This window comes from Aaosphaeria arxii (genome assembly GCF_010015735.1).
Source record: "Aaosphaeria arxii CBS 175.79 unplaced genomic scaffold BU24scaffold_1, whole genome shotgun sequence".
NCBI classification, from domain to species: domain Eukaryota; kingdom Fungi; phylum Ascomycota; class Dothideomycetes; order Pleosporales; genus Aaosphaeria; species Aaosphaeria arxii.
In genome coordinates, this window is record NW_022983474.1 from 3,379,150 (window position 1) to 3,397,079 (window position 17,930).

The following is a 17,930-nucleotide window of genomic DNA, read 5'->3' on the forward strand; positions in this document are numbered from 1 at the left end:
CTTTTTTGCTTATTCTTGGTCCCTATTCTTTCTTGCCAGACCGCCGCATGCGTGATAAGCATTTTGAACATACAGGATGATGAAGTGACAAAGCTTCTTCGACTATTACCGACTTCCAAATTTGATCAGTCTTTTAACCCATACCCCAGTCCATAGATGTCTCAGAAGCACAATTGAACATGTCGTCAAAGCTGACGATACGATCCATGTTCATGAAATCATCGCCCATCAGCGACTGGGATATCTCTGATATGTTACTGTCGGCATTCAATCCCGTACTCATGTCTTTAGGATTGTCGGCCAGATTCCATTGAAACTCGGTTGTGTCCCCAAATCCGGGTATGGGGGCTCCTGGGGCGGGAACACTATTTAATGTCGCTGGATATGATCTTATTAGCTCTGGAGTCGTCAAGTTGAGTCCTGCCCTGCTCTGTTCTAAGTACACCCTTAACCCATCCGGAGGAAGCCAGTGTCGTTGAGGTTTCTCGCATCTAGTCGAGGACCGCCCGTATAAGGCTTCCGTTCGATCTATTTCGTATGAAGGGTCAGACTCGCATCTCGCGTGAATAGTACGAAGACGGCCAGAAAGACGAGAAAATATGGATACCGGCCCCAGTGTATCTACCCTGTGGCGTAGCTGTACACGGCGGTGCATATCATCAAGGTTTTGAAGCAGCAGAGCGAATTGTGGCGCGATTGGTCCCGCAAAACTTCTCCAATATACTATCTGGGTTAGAAACAAGTATCGGAACAAAATGGCGACGACTCTTACATAACATGGTTCTTCCGCTGATGAAAGCACAGAAGCCCAACTGAGGACTGATGGGATATCTTGTACCCCGTTGCTGAAGGAGCTTGTCGATGATCGTACAGACCTCTATGGCGGCGTTGAGGCAGGTATCGGCACTACAGACACTGGGCAGCTGAACCCATCTAAGTCGTGGGTCGGGATAAGCAACCTCTTCGTGCAAAAGGATTAGACAAGTGTTGTGGGTCGCATTTGCGGCTGTCATAGCCGGATCCATGATGCCTGGCAAAACCCTGCGGGACATCCCCGAGTCCGCCCATTGTTGAGGCAAATGCAATTTCCACCTATCATTGAGTCAGATATACGTATTGACCAAGATACATGTTTCGTTCCGATATCGAGATAAAATGATATGATAAAGAAGCTGTTGCGCACCTTAACAAGTAGAGATCCATCTCCTGAAACCGACTGAGCCATCTTGAAACATCTTGTTTGTTGTTGAAGTCTACGGGTTGCTGCAAGAAGTGAGTCATTACCGTGCTCAGTGACTCTACTGTTTCAATATAGAAGGCTAGGGATCCTATTCCTGTCGATGGTGGTTCTCGTTCTGTTGCATCATTGCCCGATAAGCCATCGTTGGGGGATCGCTTCGCTGTGAAAGGAAGCTCTAATCCTGCTCCCGACGGATCAGGTATTGATAGAAATGGCGTTGAGCAAGACTGATTAGTATACCAGAAGCTGGCACATGCTGGCAACCTTCTACCTTCATAGCTCACTCCTGAAAGGCCTGGCGGATTGCCGGTCAAAGCGGCACATAGTCGGTCGAGCATGAAAGCATTCCAAAATACCCTTCTTTCTTCCTCCTCGTCTATCCAGCTTGAAGAGCTTGAATAGCTTGAATAGCTACCGAGTCGTTTTCCGGCGCGAGCATGTTCATGTAGTTTAGGTCCTTCTCGATTGATTTGTAACTCCTCAATGTGCTTAGCAACCAAGCGGAGTAGCGAACAAGCCCTTTGAGCGCGATCGTCGCATAACTCGGTATAAGCCAGAATCAAGAGTGCCTGTACATTCTCCAAGCGGCTGTCATCGATTACCTGGAGAAGAACGTCGCTTCTTATCTGCTCGGTTTGATCTGAAGTTAACTCGCCCTTCGATGTTAAACTGTCATCTTCATTGAAGCGCACGGCAGCGACCTCCATTGCTGTTATGAGCGTGCTGAAACGATCCTCCTCGACATGGATCCACAGGTTCTTCCGGAAACTGGGCTCATGTATGATGGAGACGAAAGGATGTACATAACGGAAGAACGCATCAACGGTTTGATAAAGTACGCCATGAGTGTTACTGGCGTGCTGGGGATGCTGAGGTCCAGGTCGCTTCCGCTTACGGGTGCCTGTATCCATGGAAATGGTGTGTAAGGGTTGCTGTGCCGATGCAACTACGGAGCTTAGATTCCTGATCTCGTCTGTCAGGGAAGTAAGTGCATCGGTGATAGGGAGTGCGTCTGGTCGAGTATCAAGCAATATTGGTGAGTTTGTAGAGATATTCACGCTCGACTGCGGTGGCGTCGCATTCTTTTGCCGACATTGTTGGGATGCTGCAAGTTTATTCTCCACAGCCTCTACTAAATGTTAGACAACGTGGATCCTATATGGACTACCAGTAACTGTTGGCACTGAACGAGCGTACGCTTCGACATTTCACTCCATCGAAACTGGGGAAGAGTCAGGTTTCTTATTGTAAGAAACATACTTACCTAGACGTCGGCTCAAACTTTCAACAGCTCCGACTTTGAGCCCTGGCTTTTTTCTCTCGAAGATGTACACGCAATCCGTGCCTTTATTGAAAGTTCAGTTGTTTCTGCAAGAGCAAACCTGTTGGCCACTTACCAAATCGTTCGCAATTCACACAAGTAGGCTGCTGCCTCGGACATTTTAATTTACGTCTCCGGCAACTTTCACAAGAGGGAATTCCGAATTCCGAAGCTTCCTGGCTAACCGCGTCGCTGTCCATGGATCTGTTGTAAAATGTCTAGGTAGGGTTCTGATTGAGTAGTCCGGGGTATTCTTCGGCCGGGGTTTCGCCTGCTTTTAACGACTGTATTTTGAACCAGAAATGGTGGAGGGGAATTGGCCTACTTTAGCCCACTTAGTGTTAGCAGCTTGAAACCCCTTGGCAAGATTGTTATGGATACACGCATCTCATCGTGTGGGCTTTCTCTAGGGGATGCAGAGCACATTAAACGCGATGTCCGTGATATCAGCTAATTGCATGGTCACTATGTATGTTTCGCGTTCTTGTTCATTTGTTTATAAGCACATCCGATTTGAATTGGGACAGAAGCTTCTAAGCTTCTAGCTAGTAACACACGCAGAGCTATTGTTCATAGCTACAGTGCGTGCAATCAATGGAAAATTAACATAGCTTAATCGCAATCTAGAATTTCAACTAAAGCTACAATATGCACTGATCGTTTAATTGAAATTCATATACCGACATCTTGTTGACAACCCTGAAACTCACTCTTGCCTATCATCTATTTTGTTTCCTCTTGATGTTCGACCTCCTCATTGTACGCCGTTTTAGTCGTGGCGAATTTCCAAGCGGGGATGCGACGTTCAAATAGCTCATCGAGCTCATTGTAGGTGCGCCCTTTTGTTTCGGGGAAAAGCAATATACAAGGGATGAGATATACAGCAGTGGTCCCAGCAAAGAAAAGTCCCGTCTTTTGTCCCCAACCGGCGTTCTGTTCAGAGAGCATCAAGGGAACTGTATAACTCTACAGCTTTGACATTAGCAACAACTATGCAACCATCTAGGTGTCGAAGGAAACTCACAAATAAAATGCCTGTAAGATACTGAATCGTAACAGCAACAGACGTAGTCTTTGCACGTAGACGAGGGCTAGACATCTCGACCAGACTGATCCACCCTGTCCATTATTAGCTTTGCTAGCGCTACAAATATCCCGTTCCCACCAACGAAACTTACCTATGGGCGCCAAAGTGTTGGCATAGACGAAAGCCCAGAGCGAGCAGAGGAAAACAAGCGCAACTCCAGATGCGTTGTTTTGCTTCATGAATCCGAGACCACCAACAACAGCGTTGAGAGTACACATGGCAGCACCCCCGCCAAGAACCAGATTCCTTCGGCCAATGCGGTCGACGGTGTAGAAAGATGTCAATATTCCAACGATCAGTACCATTTGTTTGATGAGGTTTCCCAAGAAAGGATCCTTTACACCAGCCAGTTGGAAAAAATATACTGTATACCCAAACATCAGCGGAACACCGCAAACATTTTGGAATGTGAATGGCAATGTCGCGGCGATGCAGCGTTTGATGTTGAGCCTGGTGCAGAGTGCTTTCCAATCACTGGTTCCTACGGCGTCAGCAAGCTCTTTGGACTTTACTGTCTCGTATTTTAAGACTGAATATTCCAATTCCACGTCGTAGCCTTCCACATTACCAATGAGTCTGCGAAGAGACTTCTTGGCGTCTTCATCACGTCCTTTGCTACAATACCATGCTGATGGTTGGGGTCAGCACCTCGAACGGTCATACCAGAATCTTTAACGTAACATACCTGGTGATTCTGGGATGTAAAGTACTGGGATGAGCCAAAGACCAGTGAACACGAACTCGGAAAAGAAAATTCGCCGGAATGCCAAAGGCTCAGTGTCCTCAAGTACTTTCAAACCTGTGGCAAGAAACACTTGACCAAGTGCGAAGGCCATGGAGAAAGCGGCCAGCAAAGCCCCACGAAATTGCGGTAGGGCAATTTCTGACATGTATACCATACAAGATGTACCCATAAGTCCGCCGGCAAAACCTGCGATCGTACGCGCGATGAGGATTTCCCACCAGGTCTTCGAGATGCATTGGATGATGATGGACTGGGATCATTAGTACCGATGCACAACGTTGTACTTGTAGTGTGCTTACCAGGGTAATGAAAAGCGTAATGAGCCACATGTTGAATTTGCGTCCGAACCGATCAGCCGTCATTGGGCCGATAGTCTGGATGGAAATGGCCGTCACGAAATAGATCGCACCCCAAAGAGCAATGTGAGTTGCACTGAGTGCAATCTTTCCAGTCTTTGGGTTTTTGACGGTCCCATATTGGTTGATGAAGCCCTGGTTGGCCACAATGCTTCCTATGACTGCATTTGCATATCCAGCGTATCTTTTATAGTAAGTATATGATCTTGATACTCGGAACAGGGATATTAGACATACAGTCCGGCCACAGAGACACCCAGTCCGGTTATGTACAATCGCCAAAACGTCCTCACGGCCTGGGCTCGAGTCAACGTTGCAAAAGCAGAGACTGGAGGTGCGTTTTCGGTGGCAGCTTCATTTTTCTCTTCCATCATAACGGGTATGGCATTCTTCTCCTCGGCCATGATTGATTTGAATTGCGTGGGCAAAGACTTAAAAAGAAGAACGAGAGTCCAATACTCAAATGCACAATATAGTTCAAAGGTAAGCGGTGTTGATGCGGACTTATCTCGAGGGCGAGACAGGTTGCTCACTAGTTATAGTTTTTAACATCTGCTCAACCTACCTACGGCAATGAGCAGCCGTAGGCCAATTGCCATTCATAAAGGAGACAGTCTTCGAAATCGCAAGATCATGGAGAGGTGAAAGTCATTTGCCGGAGTTGTACCGGGTTCCTCGGGGCTCTGGCCATGACACTCCTCACGCCAGGTTTCTCCACAATCCACTTCTGTTCTACCGATTCGCGGGGACAGAAACCCTCGGGGAATGCGTGGGGTCTTGGAGGTTGTTCTGTGCACAGCGTGGTGGTGATCGTGCCGCCAAATCATGAAGCCAGTCTCGTTTAGGCAAAGGTATTTACGGCCGACGGGCCATCTGTCGTGCGACACCTTTCCCGACAGCTACAATTCTTCGATCAATCTCCAACGATCGAGTTACAATGACCCAAGAGACTCGGATGAAGTGCTATATCCTGAGTCATGAGAAAGCAATTGCCGCCATCTAGCGGCAGTATAAACTACAAATTACTCACCGCGGAGCAAGTGAGGACCCATTTGGACCCGCAGTCGACGCTCGGGAATCCCACATTTCGTGAACTCATTATGTTGCAAGAAGAACAAGTGCGAAGGGGTTATATATTGGCCAAACCCCGGTCCAGCGAATGCAAATGTATCGCAACTCCCTCACAATTTTGATCCTCACATAGCCATCATGCTGAGACCACAATATACCAGCACTCGAGAACTTATATCCCTCGATGGATTATGGAACTTCGAGATCGTGAAGGCCGCTTTGCAATGCGAACACCCCTGGACGAACGCAATTTCAGACAAAGTACAAATCCCGGTTCCTGCAAGTTACAACGATATATTTCTTGACCCAGAAGTTCGAAATCACGTCGGCTGGGTGAAATACCAGCGAAGGGTCCGCATCCCGCCCGGATGGGCTGGCCGACGTGTATATGTTAGATGTGATGCCGCCACACACCGCGGCCGTATCTATGTCAACCAAGATCTTATCATTGATCACGAGGGTGGTTACACGCCGTTCGATGCGGACGTGACAGATATCGCAAATGCCGGAGAGGAGTTTCAACTCACGATTGCGGTCAGCAACGAATTGTCGAATGAAACTATTCCGCCTGGCAAAATTGAAACACTCCCCGACGGAAGGAGGAAGCAGACCTATTTGCACGACTTTTTCAATTATGCCGGGCTTGCTCGCTCGGTCTGGCTGTACTGTGTCCCAACAACCCACATCTCAGACATTACCATCAATACTAGTGTTGATTGGACCCGTTCACTTGGCCGAATTGAATATCAGCTCGACGTTCAAACCGATGATACCACGGCTGATCTCTGCGCCAAAGTTTCCGTAAGAGACGAAAATGGTGAATATGTGGCAGATTCAGAGGGTTTAAAGAACGCGATCAACATCCCGTCCGTGCAATTATGGCAGCCAGGTGCAGCTTACTTGTACAAGGTGACAATCGAGTTGTCGTGCAAGAACAACTCCGTTCTCGACGTGTACCATGTCTCCACAGGAGTCCGTACTGTGGAGGTCCGTGGAGACCAATTCCTTATCAACAATAAGCCATTCTATTTCACTGGGTTTGGTAAACACGAAGATACACCGATCCGCGGCAAGGGCTTTGATGCATCATACATGGTACACGATTTCGAGCTCATGAGTTGGCTGGGCGCTAATTCGTTCCGTACATCGCACTATCCGTATGCAGAAGAGATACTGGATTATGCGGATCGCCATGGCGTCGTAGTCATCGATGAGACCGCGGCGGTTGGTCTGAATCTTGGAATTGCGTCTGGTCTTTTCGGAAACAAGGCCCCCCTAACCTTTGGACCGGATACATGCAACGATGGGACACGCGCTGCACATGAGAATGGGATTCGTGAATTGATCCAGCGCGACAAGAACCATCCATGTGTTGTGATGTGGTCCATCGCAAACGAGCCGGCATCTCACGAGCCAGGCGCACGCGAGTACTTCGCACCTCTGGTGCAATTGACGAGGGAATTGGACGAGCGACCGGTCTGCTTCGCAAACTTTGGACTTGCGACTTCTGAAAAGGACCGTATCACTGACTTGTTCGACGTATTATGCCTGAACAGATACTACGGGTGGTACGAGAGCTGTGGCGATCTGAAGATGGCTGAATCAGAGCTTGAAAAGGACCTCCGCGGCTGGCACGAAAAGTATGGAAAGCCAATGATTATGACGGAATATGGAGCGGACACGATTGCAGGTCTTCACTCTGCCACTGTGACTCCATGGAGTGAAGAGTTTCAGGCACAATTGCTGGCACTTTATCATCGCGTGTTTGATCGAGTACCGGGGGTTGTGGGAGAGCAGGTATGGAGTTTCTCGGACTTTCAAACCAGCCAACTCGTGTTCCGGGTCGATGGTAACAAGAAAGGAATCTTTACAAGGGATAGAAAACCCAAAAATGCAGCACAAGTCCTTCGGCGTAGATGGCTCCTTGATGGGAAGGGGAACCGAGAGCAATGAAGGTACTCTGATGCTTTGCCCATGTGGAACATGACCAAGCTACCGCCCTAACTGAGAAATGATACAATTTCTACATGATTATCGCATTCCCCAATGATGTGTTACATAAATTCCTCCTTACTGTACGAGGTGTTTCGTCGTTCGTTCGAACGCAAGGCGCCTCCAATGGTTGGTCTCCTCGCTTTTCGTGCTAGGAGCTTGGCCAACTGTGGTTGAAATTCGTCATATCCATCGGATGCTTTAACTACCTTTGGCTATAGCGTACATCCGCACTAAATGTCCATGCTCCGACGTCGTTAGATCACCCGAGGAAGGAATCAGGACTCATGCTTGCTTGACTTCTTTACTTGCCATGTCTTCTATGCTTCACAATAAACTTATGTTAATGACTTTTGAGAAATCAGAATGGACCGATCGGAAATTACTGCACCGCCATCTGGTCTAGACCGCGACCGTCCTATGAGGGTTCCAAGAGCTTGCCAACGATGTCGGCAGCAGAAGCTCAAGGCAAGTTCTTCCACTGTAATGTAGTGTATACTGCTTATGATATGAATAGTGCGATGTTGAACGGCCCTGTACTCTTTGTGTACGAGCTGGGGTTACTTGTGTCGCATCCAACCAGCCGGTTCTGTGGAAGGTGTATGGAACCAACAAGCCATCCAAAAAACCTCGCAGTCGTGATCGAACTGCGAGCCCCCCACAAACGCGAGCAAAACGCATGTGCCCAGATCCCGTTAGGGACGAAGATAGCCCAATATCTCACCTTGTCGCACCAAGTATCGACAGCACAGGAACCAACGACATCACAAGCCAGGGTCCAGACACGCCGCAAGATGTAAATTCACCCTGGGTGGCAAGCTCTGCCGCAGTACAGCTCATGGAAGAGGTAACACCCTCCAGAACTACATATGTTGCCTACTACTAATTAATCTCGTCAGGCCTTCCAGCAACACAATACTGTTATCCCTGAAGGGCCAGAAACATCATCATTTTCTGCTCGTCGGTGGGTCCCGTCCGCGAGTAGTCCAAAAAGCTCAGAATGTAATACAGACAGAGTATCTATCTCTACCTCGAGGTACAATCCCACGATACCTAGCGGATGCGGTAATGCAAGAAGCACGATAGACCTCTCGAGACCTTCTAGCCCAGCGGAGGCGGAACTTTTGTTGCTCTTGCCTTCTTTTGAACCAGCAACAGTGATAATTGACAACTATTTTGAGCGCATTCACTGGTTTATGATGGTGTTTCATCAGTGTGACTTCAGAGATCAATTCGAAATTCTTTACCGGAACCTCGGTCGACCATCCCTAGGGACACAGTCTTCGATCGGATTTCTGGGAGTACTAGCCGCTGTCTGTGTTGTTAGTCTGAGTTACCTCAGTCATGATCAGCGTTCACAGCTCGCAGACCACGGTATTGACCCAGAGATTCTCCAGAAACAACTTCTAATGTCGCTGAAAATGCGGCTACTCGATATTGTGTCGCAAGGTTCAATTGAAGCTGTTCAGGCCTGCGTTCTTCTTGGGAGCTTCTACCTCTACCATGGCGAGCCATCCCTTGCTTGGCCAATTTGCGGCTGCGGCTTGAGAATTGCGCAGGCCTTGAATTTACACCGCCGCTGCCCGCAACCGGAAAATGACCCGCCAGATCTCGATGATCGGACCCGCCGAACAGAAGAATCTCGTAAACGTTGTTGGTGGGCAGTTTACGAAATAGAAACATTCTGCTCCATGCTTTACGGCTTTCCCCTGAGCATAAACGACGATGATTGCGACATGGAGCTCTTGAACCCATATCCTTTAAGATCCGGCGACCCCAAGTGGAAGCCTGATGTGTTGAAGCAAACGGGTCAAGCAACGCTATTAACTTTCAAGCATTCAATGGTTCAGCTCTCTATTATCGTAAAATGCGCACTCGTCGACTTGTACGGTCTCCGTGGTAGTTCCGAAGATAAGAGAAAATCCGTTTCCGACAATCAACGTTTGCATACCGTGATCTCGACCGTGTCTAAGTTATCGAAGAGACTTGAGGCGCTATGTCAGATCATCCCAAAGCGCTTGCGGATCAATGAGTCTACAGTATCAGATGCTGCTCTACGTGAAGCAGAGAGAGCCAGAGCAGATCATCCTATCGACTACTACAACAGTCCTCAATTTCTTTTCCCACTTCAAGGGTTGATATTGAGCCTTGCTTTCGAAAATGCGAGAATTCTCATCCACCGACCACTTTTGTCATACAGACTGATCTCTTCTGCGAAGCAGATGAACGCCGATGGACGATCTCACACTATCTTGTCGACAGATTCATACCGGTCTGCCATTCAAACCTGTAAAGATGCCGCGCTTAAGGTCTCGATCATTAGCTCCCTGCCCATTGTCAAGGATGCTGCCAATACTTATGCGGTCTCTTTCGTGTCCATGCACGTACTCACTGCAGCAGTAACACTATCCATTATTACGAGCCTGGAACCTTTGAGTCGCGATTCATATGATTGTAAAATGGGAATTCGACGCCTAATGGAAATGCAATCCCGCCTCAGGTCTCGTTCAATCGTTGCAGAACAGGGTCTCAGCATTCTGAAAAAGTTGATGTCATTGGTGTTGGCTAAGGAGCGGGAACAATTGCTAGAATTTCCTAGCAACACCGACCCGGATCATGACAAATCCGACACTTTTCCGAATAGGAGGGGATGTACCGAAGATAATCCCCCACCAGATGATAGCAGTGACCCGGTAGCGGCATTGCGTCAATCACAGAATGCGCCTCATTCTGACCTTGGAAACGTAGAGTCTCCACACACGTCACTTACATATACCTCTGATGGCTTGACTATGGATTTATATGAAGACTCGACCATCACTCAGGCGCTTCACGAATTTGAGCAAGGTAAGATAGCTTTCATTTGACCATTCACATCTACATAAAATGTCTGATCATCGCATAGTTATTAATCTACCTACCGAGTCCCCTGAGAGTGGCGCGTTTCTTAACATGGAATCAGGCCAATGGATGGGAAGCTGTTTCAATAGCCAAGATCAGAGCTGGATCTGGGGATCCAACTATCAGCTATGAGAATTGTGTAAATATGACCTCATATCCGCAAGACCTTGACCGGTACAATGTCGAAGCGTATTTGGTAAAGACATAACAATTTACTTCGCCATTGTTCCATTTCATACATTTCTCACTTCTTCCGCTTACATAAGTACACTTTGAGGTTGAGACATTTCATGTCCTCTTTTGTAATATCTCCATTACAGCTACAAATAGAAAGAAAGCTGGTGTCGCCATGTCGAAGTAAAGTTTATTGGATCGCGGAAGGGCAGTTTGAGAAAGAACAGGCATGCGAGGTATATCTTCATGATAGGTGAAACTATTGCCACACCGATGCACCCTTACCTTTGGTAGGACTTTGTTGTGCTTTTCAGTCGACATTGTACGCCGGTCGGTGGTCAGCGTATTCCGTGTACACTTCCGGGGTTGACAGTGCGGTTTCGTAGCTCGGTACACAATGAAGCGGAAGATCCTGTAGGGGTTCGGGCGGATTGAAATGACTATTCCACAAATTAGAAACTGGGATGGACAAGGAAAAACCAGATGGCTGGACTCACGATGGTGCTTTGGGAGCCATGAAGGGAAATGTTAGCCCGGTTGGAGTCGTGGTGCAGAGCAGTATATGTTGTTCTGCTTGAGAATGATCGAATCGAGCAGGGTCCGCCCCCTCAGTTGGGTTAATCCATGAGAGAAGGTCGGGATAGAATATAGGATCTTTGTGGTGGTCTTCGAATGCGGGCGGTGGATCGCGAAGTTTGTGTAAGCCAGTCGCGTCCCGTTGAGAGCCTGCGATCAGATCAAGATGCACATTATCGTACTCATCAAAAGTGAGAGACGAAGGAATGGCGAGGAAATATTCAAACTCATGTGAAATCTTTAGGTAGTCAGCAAGACAGGTACCTGTATAAAGGTCCTCGAACCGGGCTTACGGCGTGGTTCACTCCGTTATCGTCGCTAGCGTGGAGATCAATACACAATCTGTGTTTAAGACGTATTCGGCTCTGTAGTACCGACTGCCGACAGTATCGTAAAGATTTTGGCAGCATTATATCAACCTTGAATAGGTGGGCTCCATCGATGTTTTGCTCACCGTCTAGCAAGAGATCTGGGTTATTCGGAGAAAGCGCTTCGACATGAGTAACGACTTTTTTGTCCTGGTTGAATAGCTCGCGTCGGCCATCGAAGGCTCTTAGCTCCATAATTTCTAGAAATCGTAATGCAATTTTGTCTATCTTGATCTTCTTGCTAAGTTGTGAGATATTAAAGTATGCCGCGATTGGTTGGCCCCAAGGATGTGAGGAGGGAGATGTGCTGATTTGATAGTGAAGCTTATCCTCCCAAGTGCCGGTTCGGATCTGGTGATGTCAAAACATGGCCTGCTCTTTGTGATGTCCAAGAACTTACCTGCTCAGGCTCAATTACATCCAGTGCGCTATCTTCAATGATCCTGATCACTTTGAACGGTCGGCTCACGGAGAAATTCCGTTTTAGATAACCTGCTGCAACCACGGTAGCTTCCAGGGTGTATGCTACATAGTTATCCCACATCCCACTGACAGTCTCGATCGAATCAGGTTCAAGATCGATTTCGAATGGCCATACATGGTTTCCAGACTCGATCCGATGTGTTTGCTCAATGATCAATGCCGACAAGGGAGGGAACACGCGCGACTCCTTCGTAGTGATGATGTCGTTGTTCCTGACTCTTTGCGGGTGGGCAGCGTCGGTATACCATCTACTTGTTGATTAGTCTACTTCCTCGTGCGGTTTAATGTAAAGACAAACTGAATTCTTCTGGTTGCCCTCAACGTAATCCTGACTTCTTTGGCGAGAAGCTCTTGATGGGTCATCAATATCACTCGACCACGTATGCTGGGTGGACAGAGCCCGTCATCGGTGGAAGAAGTTGTAATATATACGTTGGGTGTATCTAATCGGATCTCGAGTTTCTTGAATGCAGGAGTACTAGGTTTGAGGAGGCTCGTTATGCTCTGCATTTTCGGCTTCTTGTACGTAGCACGTACAATTTGGTGCAGGTATTTTGAATTGAGAATGCATCATATGGATAAGAATATAAGGAAAAACGATCCCTTTCTGAAATATGAAGTAGTACTTGCTCGAAGGCTGCATACGTTCCATGGTCATACGAACTAAAGTGCATTCCTGAACCCTGTGACCTGTCCTAGGGAGCGCTAACCGGATCGGGAACCCATCCGTCGGAATCTCACTACCTCAGGATGGGCAAACTTCGGAATGCATTGCATGAGTCGACACTGGTACTAACATGAGACTATGCATCATGACTTGTAAATCTGACTATGAAAATCTAAACGCCAAATGTTATTGATGTCCATACCATCCCAAAGGAGATTTGAATGTCGGTCCGAGAGTATCACGGGCAGTTCCACAGTGGATCATTTACGACTCTCGGCAAATAACGTAACTAAGACAATACTTGTATTGCCCCTTGCATTCCACCGGATGTCGAATTCTGTTGCAGGACCTGATGCCAACCTGTTGGATTTGACAATGATACGTGCTGAATCGTCTTAAGCACCTTTGGGTTTTCAGAAACCAGGATGTGGTTTTACAACAAATAAATCATAAAGTGTCTCGTATATACGCAGTACTAGACTCGAAATATTTTAGACTCTACTCTTGCTGGTATTCTCAATGTCGAAATGTAATCTCATAAATGTCGAGCTTTGTTCTTTTCGGGTCACGCTGAATATAGAGGACATACCAAAATCTTTCATCAATTTTATTAATTTCTGATCATGCTATCTGAGTCGGTTCGTGGTGCTTAAAAATTGCCAGTGTGTTCTTGGTCCAATGCTATTTCCTCGCCTGACAAACACTGGACTCGGACGATATGCAAAGCAGAAAGACACCCGTCTTTAACTGGTCAGGGTAACCTTCCTAAGCTTCCGTGGTGATTCCTGGTTGATCGCCTCACCATCAGAACCTTCTCCGCTAATTAGAGAAGTTGCCTGTGCCATTCTTGATTGCGAATATTTCTCACAGAACAAAGCTAGTAATGCATTTGCTTTGGTCTTCTGCACCCGAAGCGCTTTCTCTAGGTGCATTCGCAGTTCTTGGTCTTTAGGAGTAATCATATACTGCGGAGGAAGACGCTCATAAATATGATCGTCAAAGAGGATTAGTTGTGCATGGAGTTCTTCAACAAAGACATTGAAGGCAGAGTCTAACTCTTTCCATGTATGACTGCGAAGAGCTTCGGTAATCCGATCCAGTATCGCTTCTCCCTTTCCATCTTGATTCACTATTTCGTTCCTCAGTTCCTTTTGTTGTCGCTTGAACCGACCGGGTGCCTTTGGAAGATTTGAAGTATAGTCATAAACGGGTATGTTCAATTTGGCAATCATGCATCGAATATCTGTCTCTGTACTTGCATATCTGTGGACTCTCTCGACTTGTTCGTCCAGAAGGTCTCGTAACAATTGCAGGGTGTCGTTGAGAACAGTCGTTTGACACTTTTTCCATTCATCTTGGGCGATGTTCTTGTAGACCACAGGTAGGGATGATCTTTGAATGAAGGTTGAAACCTGTTGACAAAGGCTGCTGGTCTCCATGCGCACATCCTGAGTAAAAAGTGCGATTGCTGATTTCAGTTCCTTCGACCAGCGTGCAACCTCAGGTGCGATTGCCCGACATATGTCGTCATTCCAGTGGATAGCTTGTCCTCTGTACTTCGCAGCTTGACTTTTGAATGGAGTCCCTCTCTCCCGAAGCATTCTGTCGAATGTGTTCCACCGTACTCCATTACTCCATTCTTGTACCACTTGATCAATAGCTTCCAATTGTTGGTTCGCCTGCCTCTTATGTGGCCACATAGATGGCGTTCGAGTCTGTAGAAAGTGTTTCAAGGAATCCTTTTGTTTCTCTTCGAAAGACTGAACAAATCGCTTATACATCGGTCGCAGCTTCTCATAAGAAACATTACGATGTTCTGTATCGATGGCCCAAGTGACTTTGTCGAGAAAAAGAGGTATTCGTTTTGTGACATGGTCACGGTATTGCCTCCACTCTGCATCCATTGGTAGTTTTGTGAGTATCTTCCTTAAATATGGTATGCCTGTTATATGTGGGCTCAATACCGGCGGTTGACGCAACCGGGTTTGCATCCATTGGAGATAGATCGAGGCGGTAATCGAAACTACAGTGATGGGGTTAGGCTCAGATCCATCAATGAGCTTGCACCGCATAGTCCTTTCGAGATTATTCGCTGGATTACGGATATAGGTAATTTTGGCAGTGTGAGTTAGATAGTCCTGGTACTTCTTCAGAGAATCAAGCTGGGAGTCGAGCTCATCCTCAGCAATGTCCTGATTATCTTCCTCTTGCTTCCTTACGATCTCGTCAATTTGAGCATTTGCCAATTTATGATGCCTTGCAATATCAGGAAAAGGATGACTTTCATTCTCTGAAATAATGGTTTCAATCGCATGATCCTCTAGTAAGAATTCCTGTCACAGTCAGTATATAGACCAGCAACTACATGAGTATACTCACATCTATCTTAGTTAAAACCAAGATCGTGTTCTGCGCACCGTGTGCCTTAATGGAGTCTTTTATCTGACGGTGGATGGCTTGATCAGTCTCGACACGAGCCGACTTTCCGAATATCAATTCAGCATGCGCCTGTCGGCGAAGAGCATTTGTAACAGCAGTGCGATTATGGTTCAGGTCACCAAGACCTAGAGAATTCAGCGATCATCCGTATTGTTATGCGCTTGCGATCTTACCGGGGCAAGCAACCAATGTCACTCCATTTTTTAGTAAAGCCGAGCCCATGTATATATTGACGTGTTGTACAATGGGCCACATGGGAGATTTAGTGTCGCTATGAGTGACGATGTCCGATATGGACTTATTGAACTGGTCAGTCGTGATATTCCTCAATTTCTTGACACCTGCGCTGTTCGCACCTGTTGCGAGGATGCGAAGACGAGCCTTGTCGAGTATATGTTGTAAGAGTCGACCATTTTCAATCTGAGGTTGGCATAGTAAAAGGTCCAGTTCAACTTGATTCTCTTGCTTTTTGGCAATGTCGCATACTAAGTTGAAAAATTCCATGGCCGATTCGGCAAATGCCTCCTCTTCATCTGAGAAATCGGGATCCACGTTGTCGGAGTAATTGAAGTGATAATATCGCCGAATGTGCTCCTCCGTGGCTTCCAGAAGACATTCATCATCCATGAACTGAATGTCAATGTCGTACAGGTCGCTATCGTCGGCTCTTTCGGGATGATGGATATACTTGATAGCGGTAGCCGTGCACGCCGAACCTGAAGCCGATATCTTCGAGAGACGGCGGCGGTGTAAGAGGGCGTTGATAGCAAGGGACTTGCCCGTGGCCTGCTGACCGACCAAACATACTTCCACATGCTTTGCCGGATGTACTTTCATGATATCATGGGCGTGCTTATGTAGTTTCGTGAGCTCTCTATCGTCTCGACGAGATTTGCCCGTAATGTCGATTGTTTTCTGGACAATATCTGCGATTCGGCAATCGATAGGAGTGTAATCCATTCTTTCTAAATATCCGGTAGCCGCTTCCGAATGTTGCGGATTATATGGCTGCACGAATGAGCTTGACATTCTTTTCTTAGATGTCCTTCCGCATCTGCGACTTTTTTTGTCGTCATTGTCCGTAGTTAACCATGCCTCATACGATAAGACGGGCACGTCAGAATTCATAGCCGGGAGGATGAAGGCTCCCGTCGCCCTGGCCACGTGTTTGGATTGGATGCTGCCGGTTCTGAATGTTCGTTGAACGGGAGGTGTTTTGGACTGGAATGTCCGGTAAGGCTTCACCTGTCCTTCCTGCCCTACTTTCAGCTCAAGGGAGATATAGCTAACGGAGGCTATACGAGGAAGTCGAGGAAGTAGAAGAGTAGAGGAAGTAAAGGAAGTAGAAGAGTAGAAGAGTAGAGGAAGTCAAGGAAGTAGAAGAGTAGAGGAAGTAAAGGAAGTAGAAGAGTAGAAGAGTAGAGGAAGTAAAGGAAGTAAAGGAAGTAAAGGAAGTAAAGGAAGTAAAGGAAGTAAAGGAAGTAAAGGAAGTAAAGGAAGTAGAGGAAGTAGAGGAAGTAGATTTAGGGACGCTAGATCATCCTCAAAGAATAAACTCAAGCCTTTTGATAGACCCAGCGTTGCGAAATTCACATTACCCTTATGTCATGGTAGGTGATTTAACAAGATTACTTTACACTGACCTCAGTTATGCCCTAGCTATTAGTATCTATCCACCTCCAACGCATCCTGCTTGTAGTGCCGATTTGCTTCATATATCTATTTGAGCTTTCCTCCTATCCACGAAACGGTTTGTGTAATATAGAAAAGTTCCACGTATTCTCACTGTACGTTCATGTGGTAAAGGCAAGTGGCCTCCATGGTCATAGATGCATTCTGTCCGATCGCAAGCTGATCTGATAACGATATCGACCAGTATTGTCACTGTATCTAGCTCATTGATTAACTGAGCCTTTCACAATGTCAGATTTGAGATGAACGCAGTAAGTAGTCAAACATACTGGATTATCAGAACATCCGGGTCATGATTTTATTATAACAGAGCCAATAGGCAATGATGATGAAAATACAAAACTCATTATCCTCCATGGGGTATCTAGGTCGTAACTAAAGATGAAAATATTCCAATACAACTTGCAACATGTGCAAGTCGTTATGACAAGATTTATGGCGTTTTCGCCAATGTTCTTGGTACTTGGTCCTTTCAATCAAACACTGTATCATGAAACGTACCGCGCTTCTCATGAACAAGGGAGCGCAAGATATTCGGCTCTTATTTGGACTGCCGAGGCCACTGGTTGTGTTGTGCACCTCCTCTGTGGTGCTTTCGCCAAATCACATGTCATGGTGAATTCATGGTCCCAGGGATACGTAAGAAAATATGCCCTTCACCTCGTCTTCCCATTTCTACAGTAAATTTCTGCAGGGCTTTATGGTTGGAAGAAGTGACAATGCCCTGGCGAGCTGGCGCGCTCAAAGATAGTCATGGAACTGTCTATACGTTGCGGGATTTGAGATGGCATCGTATGATTAATGTCCCGCGCATGGTC

At 46.8% G+C, this 17,930-nt stretch overlaps 7 protein-coding genes across 7 annotated transcripts; 3 read left to right on the plus strand and 4 right to left on the minus strand.

Moving 5' to 3' along the window:
- Nucleotides 1-133: 133 nt before the first annotated feature.
- On the minus strand, nucleotides 134-1,947 carry BU24DRAFT_338313 (uncharacterized protein; the record flags this gene model as incomplete). The annotated part of the gene is made up of 3 exons (XM_033523127.1): nucleotides 134-723; nucleotides 773-1,092; nucleotides 1,214-1,947. 3 exons carry the CDS (start codon nucleotides 1,945-1,947, stop codon nucleotides 134-136), a joined length of 1,644 nt encoding a protein of 547 aa, XP_033389909.1.
- A 1,337-nt stretch (nucleotides 1,948-3,284) lies between these two features.
- Nucleotides 3,285-5,153, minus strand: BU24DRAFT_430189 (general substrate transporter; the record flags this gene model as incomplete). The annotated part of the gene is made up of 6 exons (XM_033529794.1): nucleotides 3,285-3,527; nucleotides 3,586-3,680; nucleotides 3,740-4,276; nucleotides 4,334-4,643; nucleotides 4,678-4,933; nucleotides 4,987-5,153. 6 exons carry the CDS (start codon nucleotides 5,151-5,153, stop codon nucleotides 3,285-3,287), a joined length of 1,608 nt encoding a protein of 535 aa, XP_033389910.1.
- Nucleotides 5,154-5,654: 501 nt separating this feature from the next.
- On the plus strand, nucleotides 5,655-7,930 carry BU24DRAFT_362215 (glycoside hydrolase family 2 protein). Its single transcript, XM_033524173.1, has 2 exons — nucleotides 5,655-7,044; nucleotides 7,180-7,930. Exons 1-2 carry the CDS (start codon nucleotides 5,959-5,961, stop codon nucleotides 7,771-7,773), a joined length of 1,680 nt encoding a protein of 559 aa, XP_033389911.1. The 5' UTR covers nucleotides 5,655-5,958; the 3' UTR covers nucleotides 7,774-7,930.
- Nucleotides 7,931-8,127: 197 nt separating this feature from the next.
- Nucleotides 8,128-11,147, plus strand: BU24DRAFT_362219 (uncharacterized protein). The gene is made up of 5 exons (XM_033524174.1): nucleotides 8,128-8,280; nucleotides 8,330-8,659; nucleotides 8,712-8,776; nucleotides 8,828-10,659; nucleotides 10,718-11,147. The coding sequence occupies exons 1-5, from the start codon at nucleotides 8,179-8,181 to the stop codon at nucleotides 10,843-10,845; spliced, it is 2,457 nt and encodes an 818-aa protein (XP_033389912.1). The 5' UTR covers nucleotides 8,128-8,178; the 3' UTR covers nucleotides 10,846-11,147.
- Nucleotides 10,720-12,954, minus strand: BU24DRAFT_446563 (uncharacterized protein). The gene is made up of 5 exons (XM_033530777.1): nucleotides 12,613-12,954; nucleotides 12,232-12,562; nucleotides 11,757-12,182; nucleotides 11,385-11,701; nucleotides 10,720-11,327 (listed from the first exon to the last, which is right to left on the minus strand). The coding sequence occupies exons 1-5, from the start codon at nucleotides 12,822-12,824 to the stop codon at nucleotides 11,198-11,200; spliced, it is 1,416 nt and encodes a 471-aa protein (XP_033389913.1). The 5' UTR covers nucleotides 12,825-12,954; the 3' UTR covers nucleotides 10,720-11,197.
- A 770-nt stretch (nucleotides 12,955-13,724) lies between these two features.
- BU24DRAFT_404580 (uncharacterized protein) lies at nucleotides 13,725-16,380 on the minus strand (the record flags this gene model as incomplete). Its single annotated transcript, XM_033525653.1, has 3 exons — nucleotides 13,725-15,314; nucleotides 15,361-15,545; nucleotides 15,594-16,380. The coding sequence occupies 3 exons, from the start codon at nucleotides 16,378-16,380 to the stop codon at nucleotides 13,725-13,727; spliced, it is 2,562 nt and encodes an 853-aa protein (XP_033389914.1).
- A 950-nt stretch (nucleotides 16,381-17,330) lies between these two features.
- On the plus strand, nucleotides 17,331-17,893 carry BU24DRAFT_23102 (uncharacterized protein). Its single transcript, XM_033522167.1, has one exon. The coding sequence runs from the start codon at nucleotides 17,494-17,496 to the stop codon at nucleotides 17,794-17,796; it is 303 nt and encodes a 100-aa protein (XP_033389915.1). The 5' UTR covers nucleotides 17,331-17,493; the 3' UTR covers nucleotides 17,797-17,893.
- The last annotated feature ends 37 nt before the right edge of the window (nucleotides 17,894-17,930 follow it).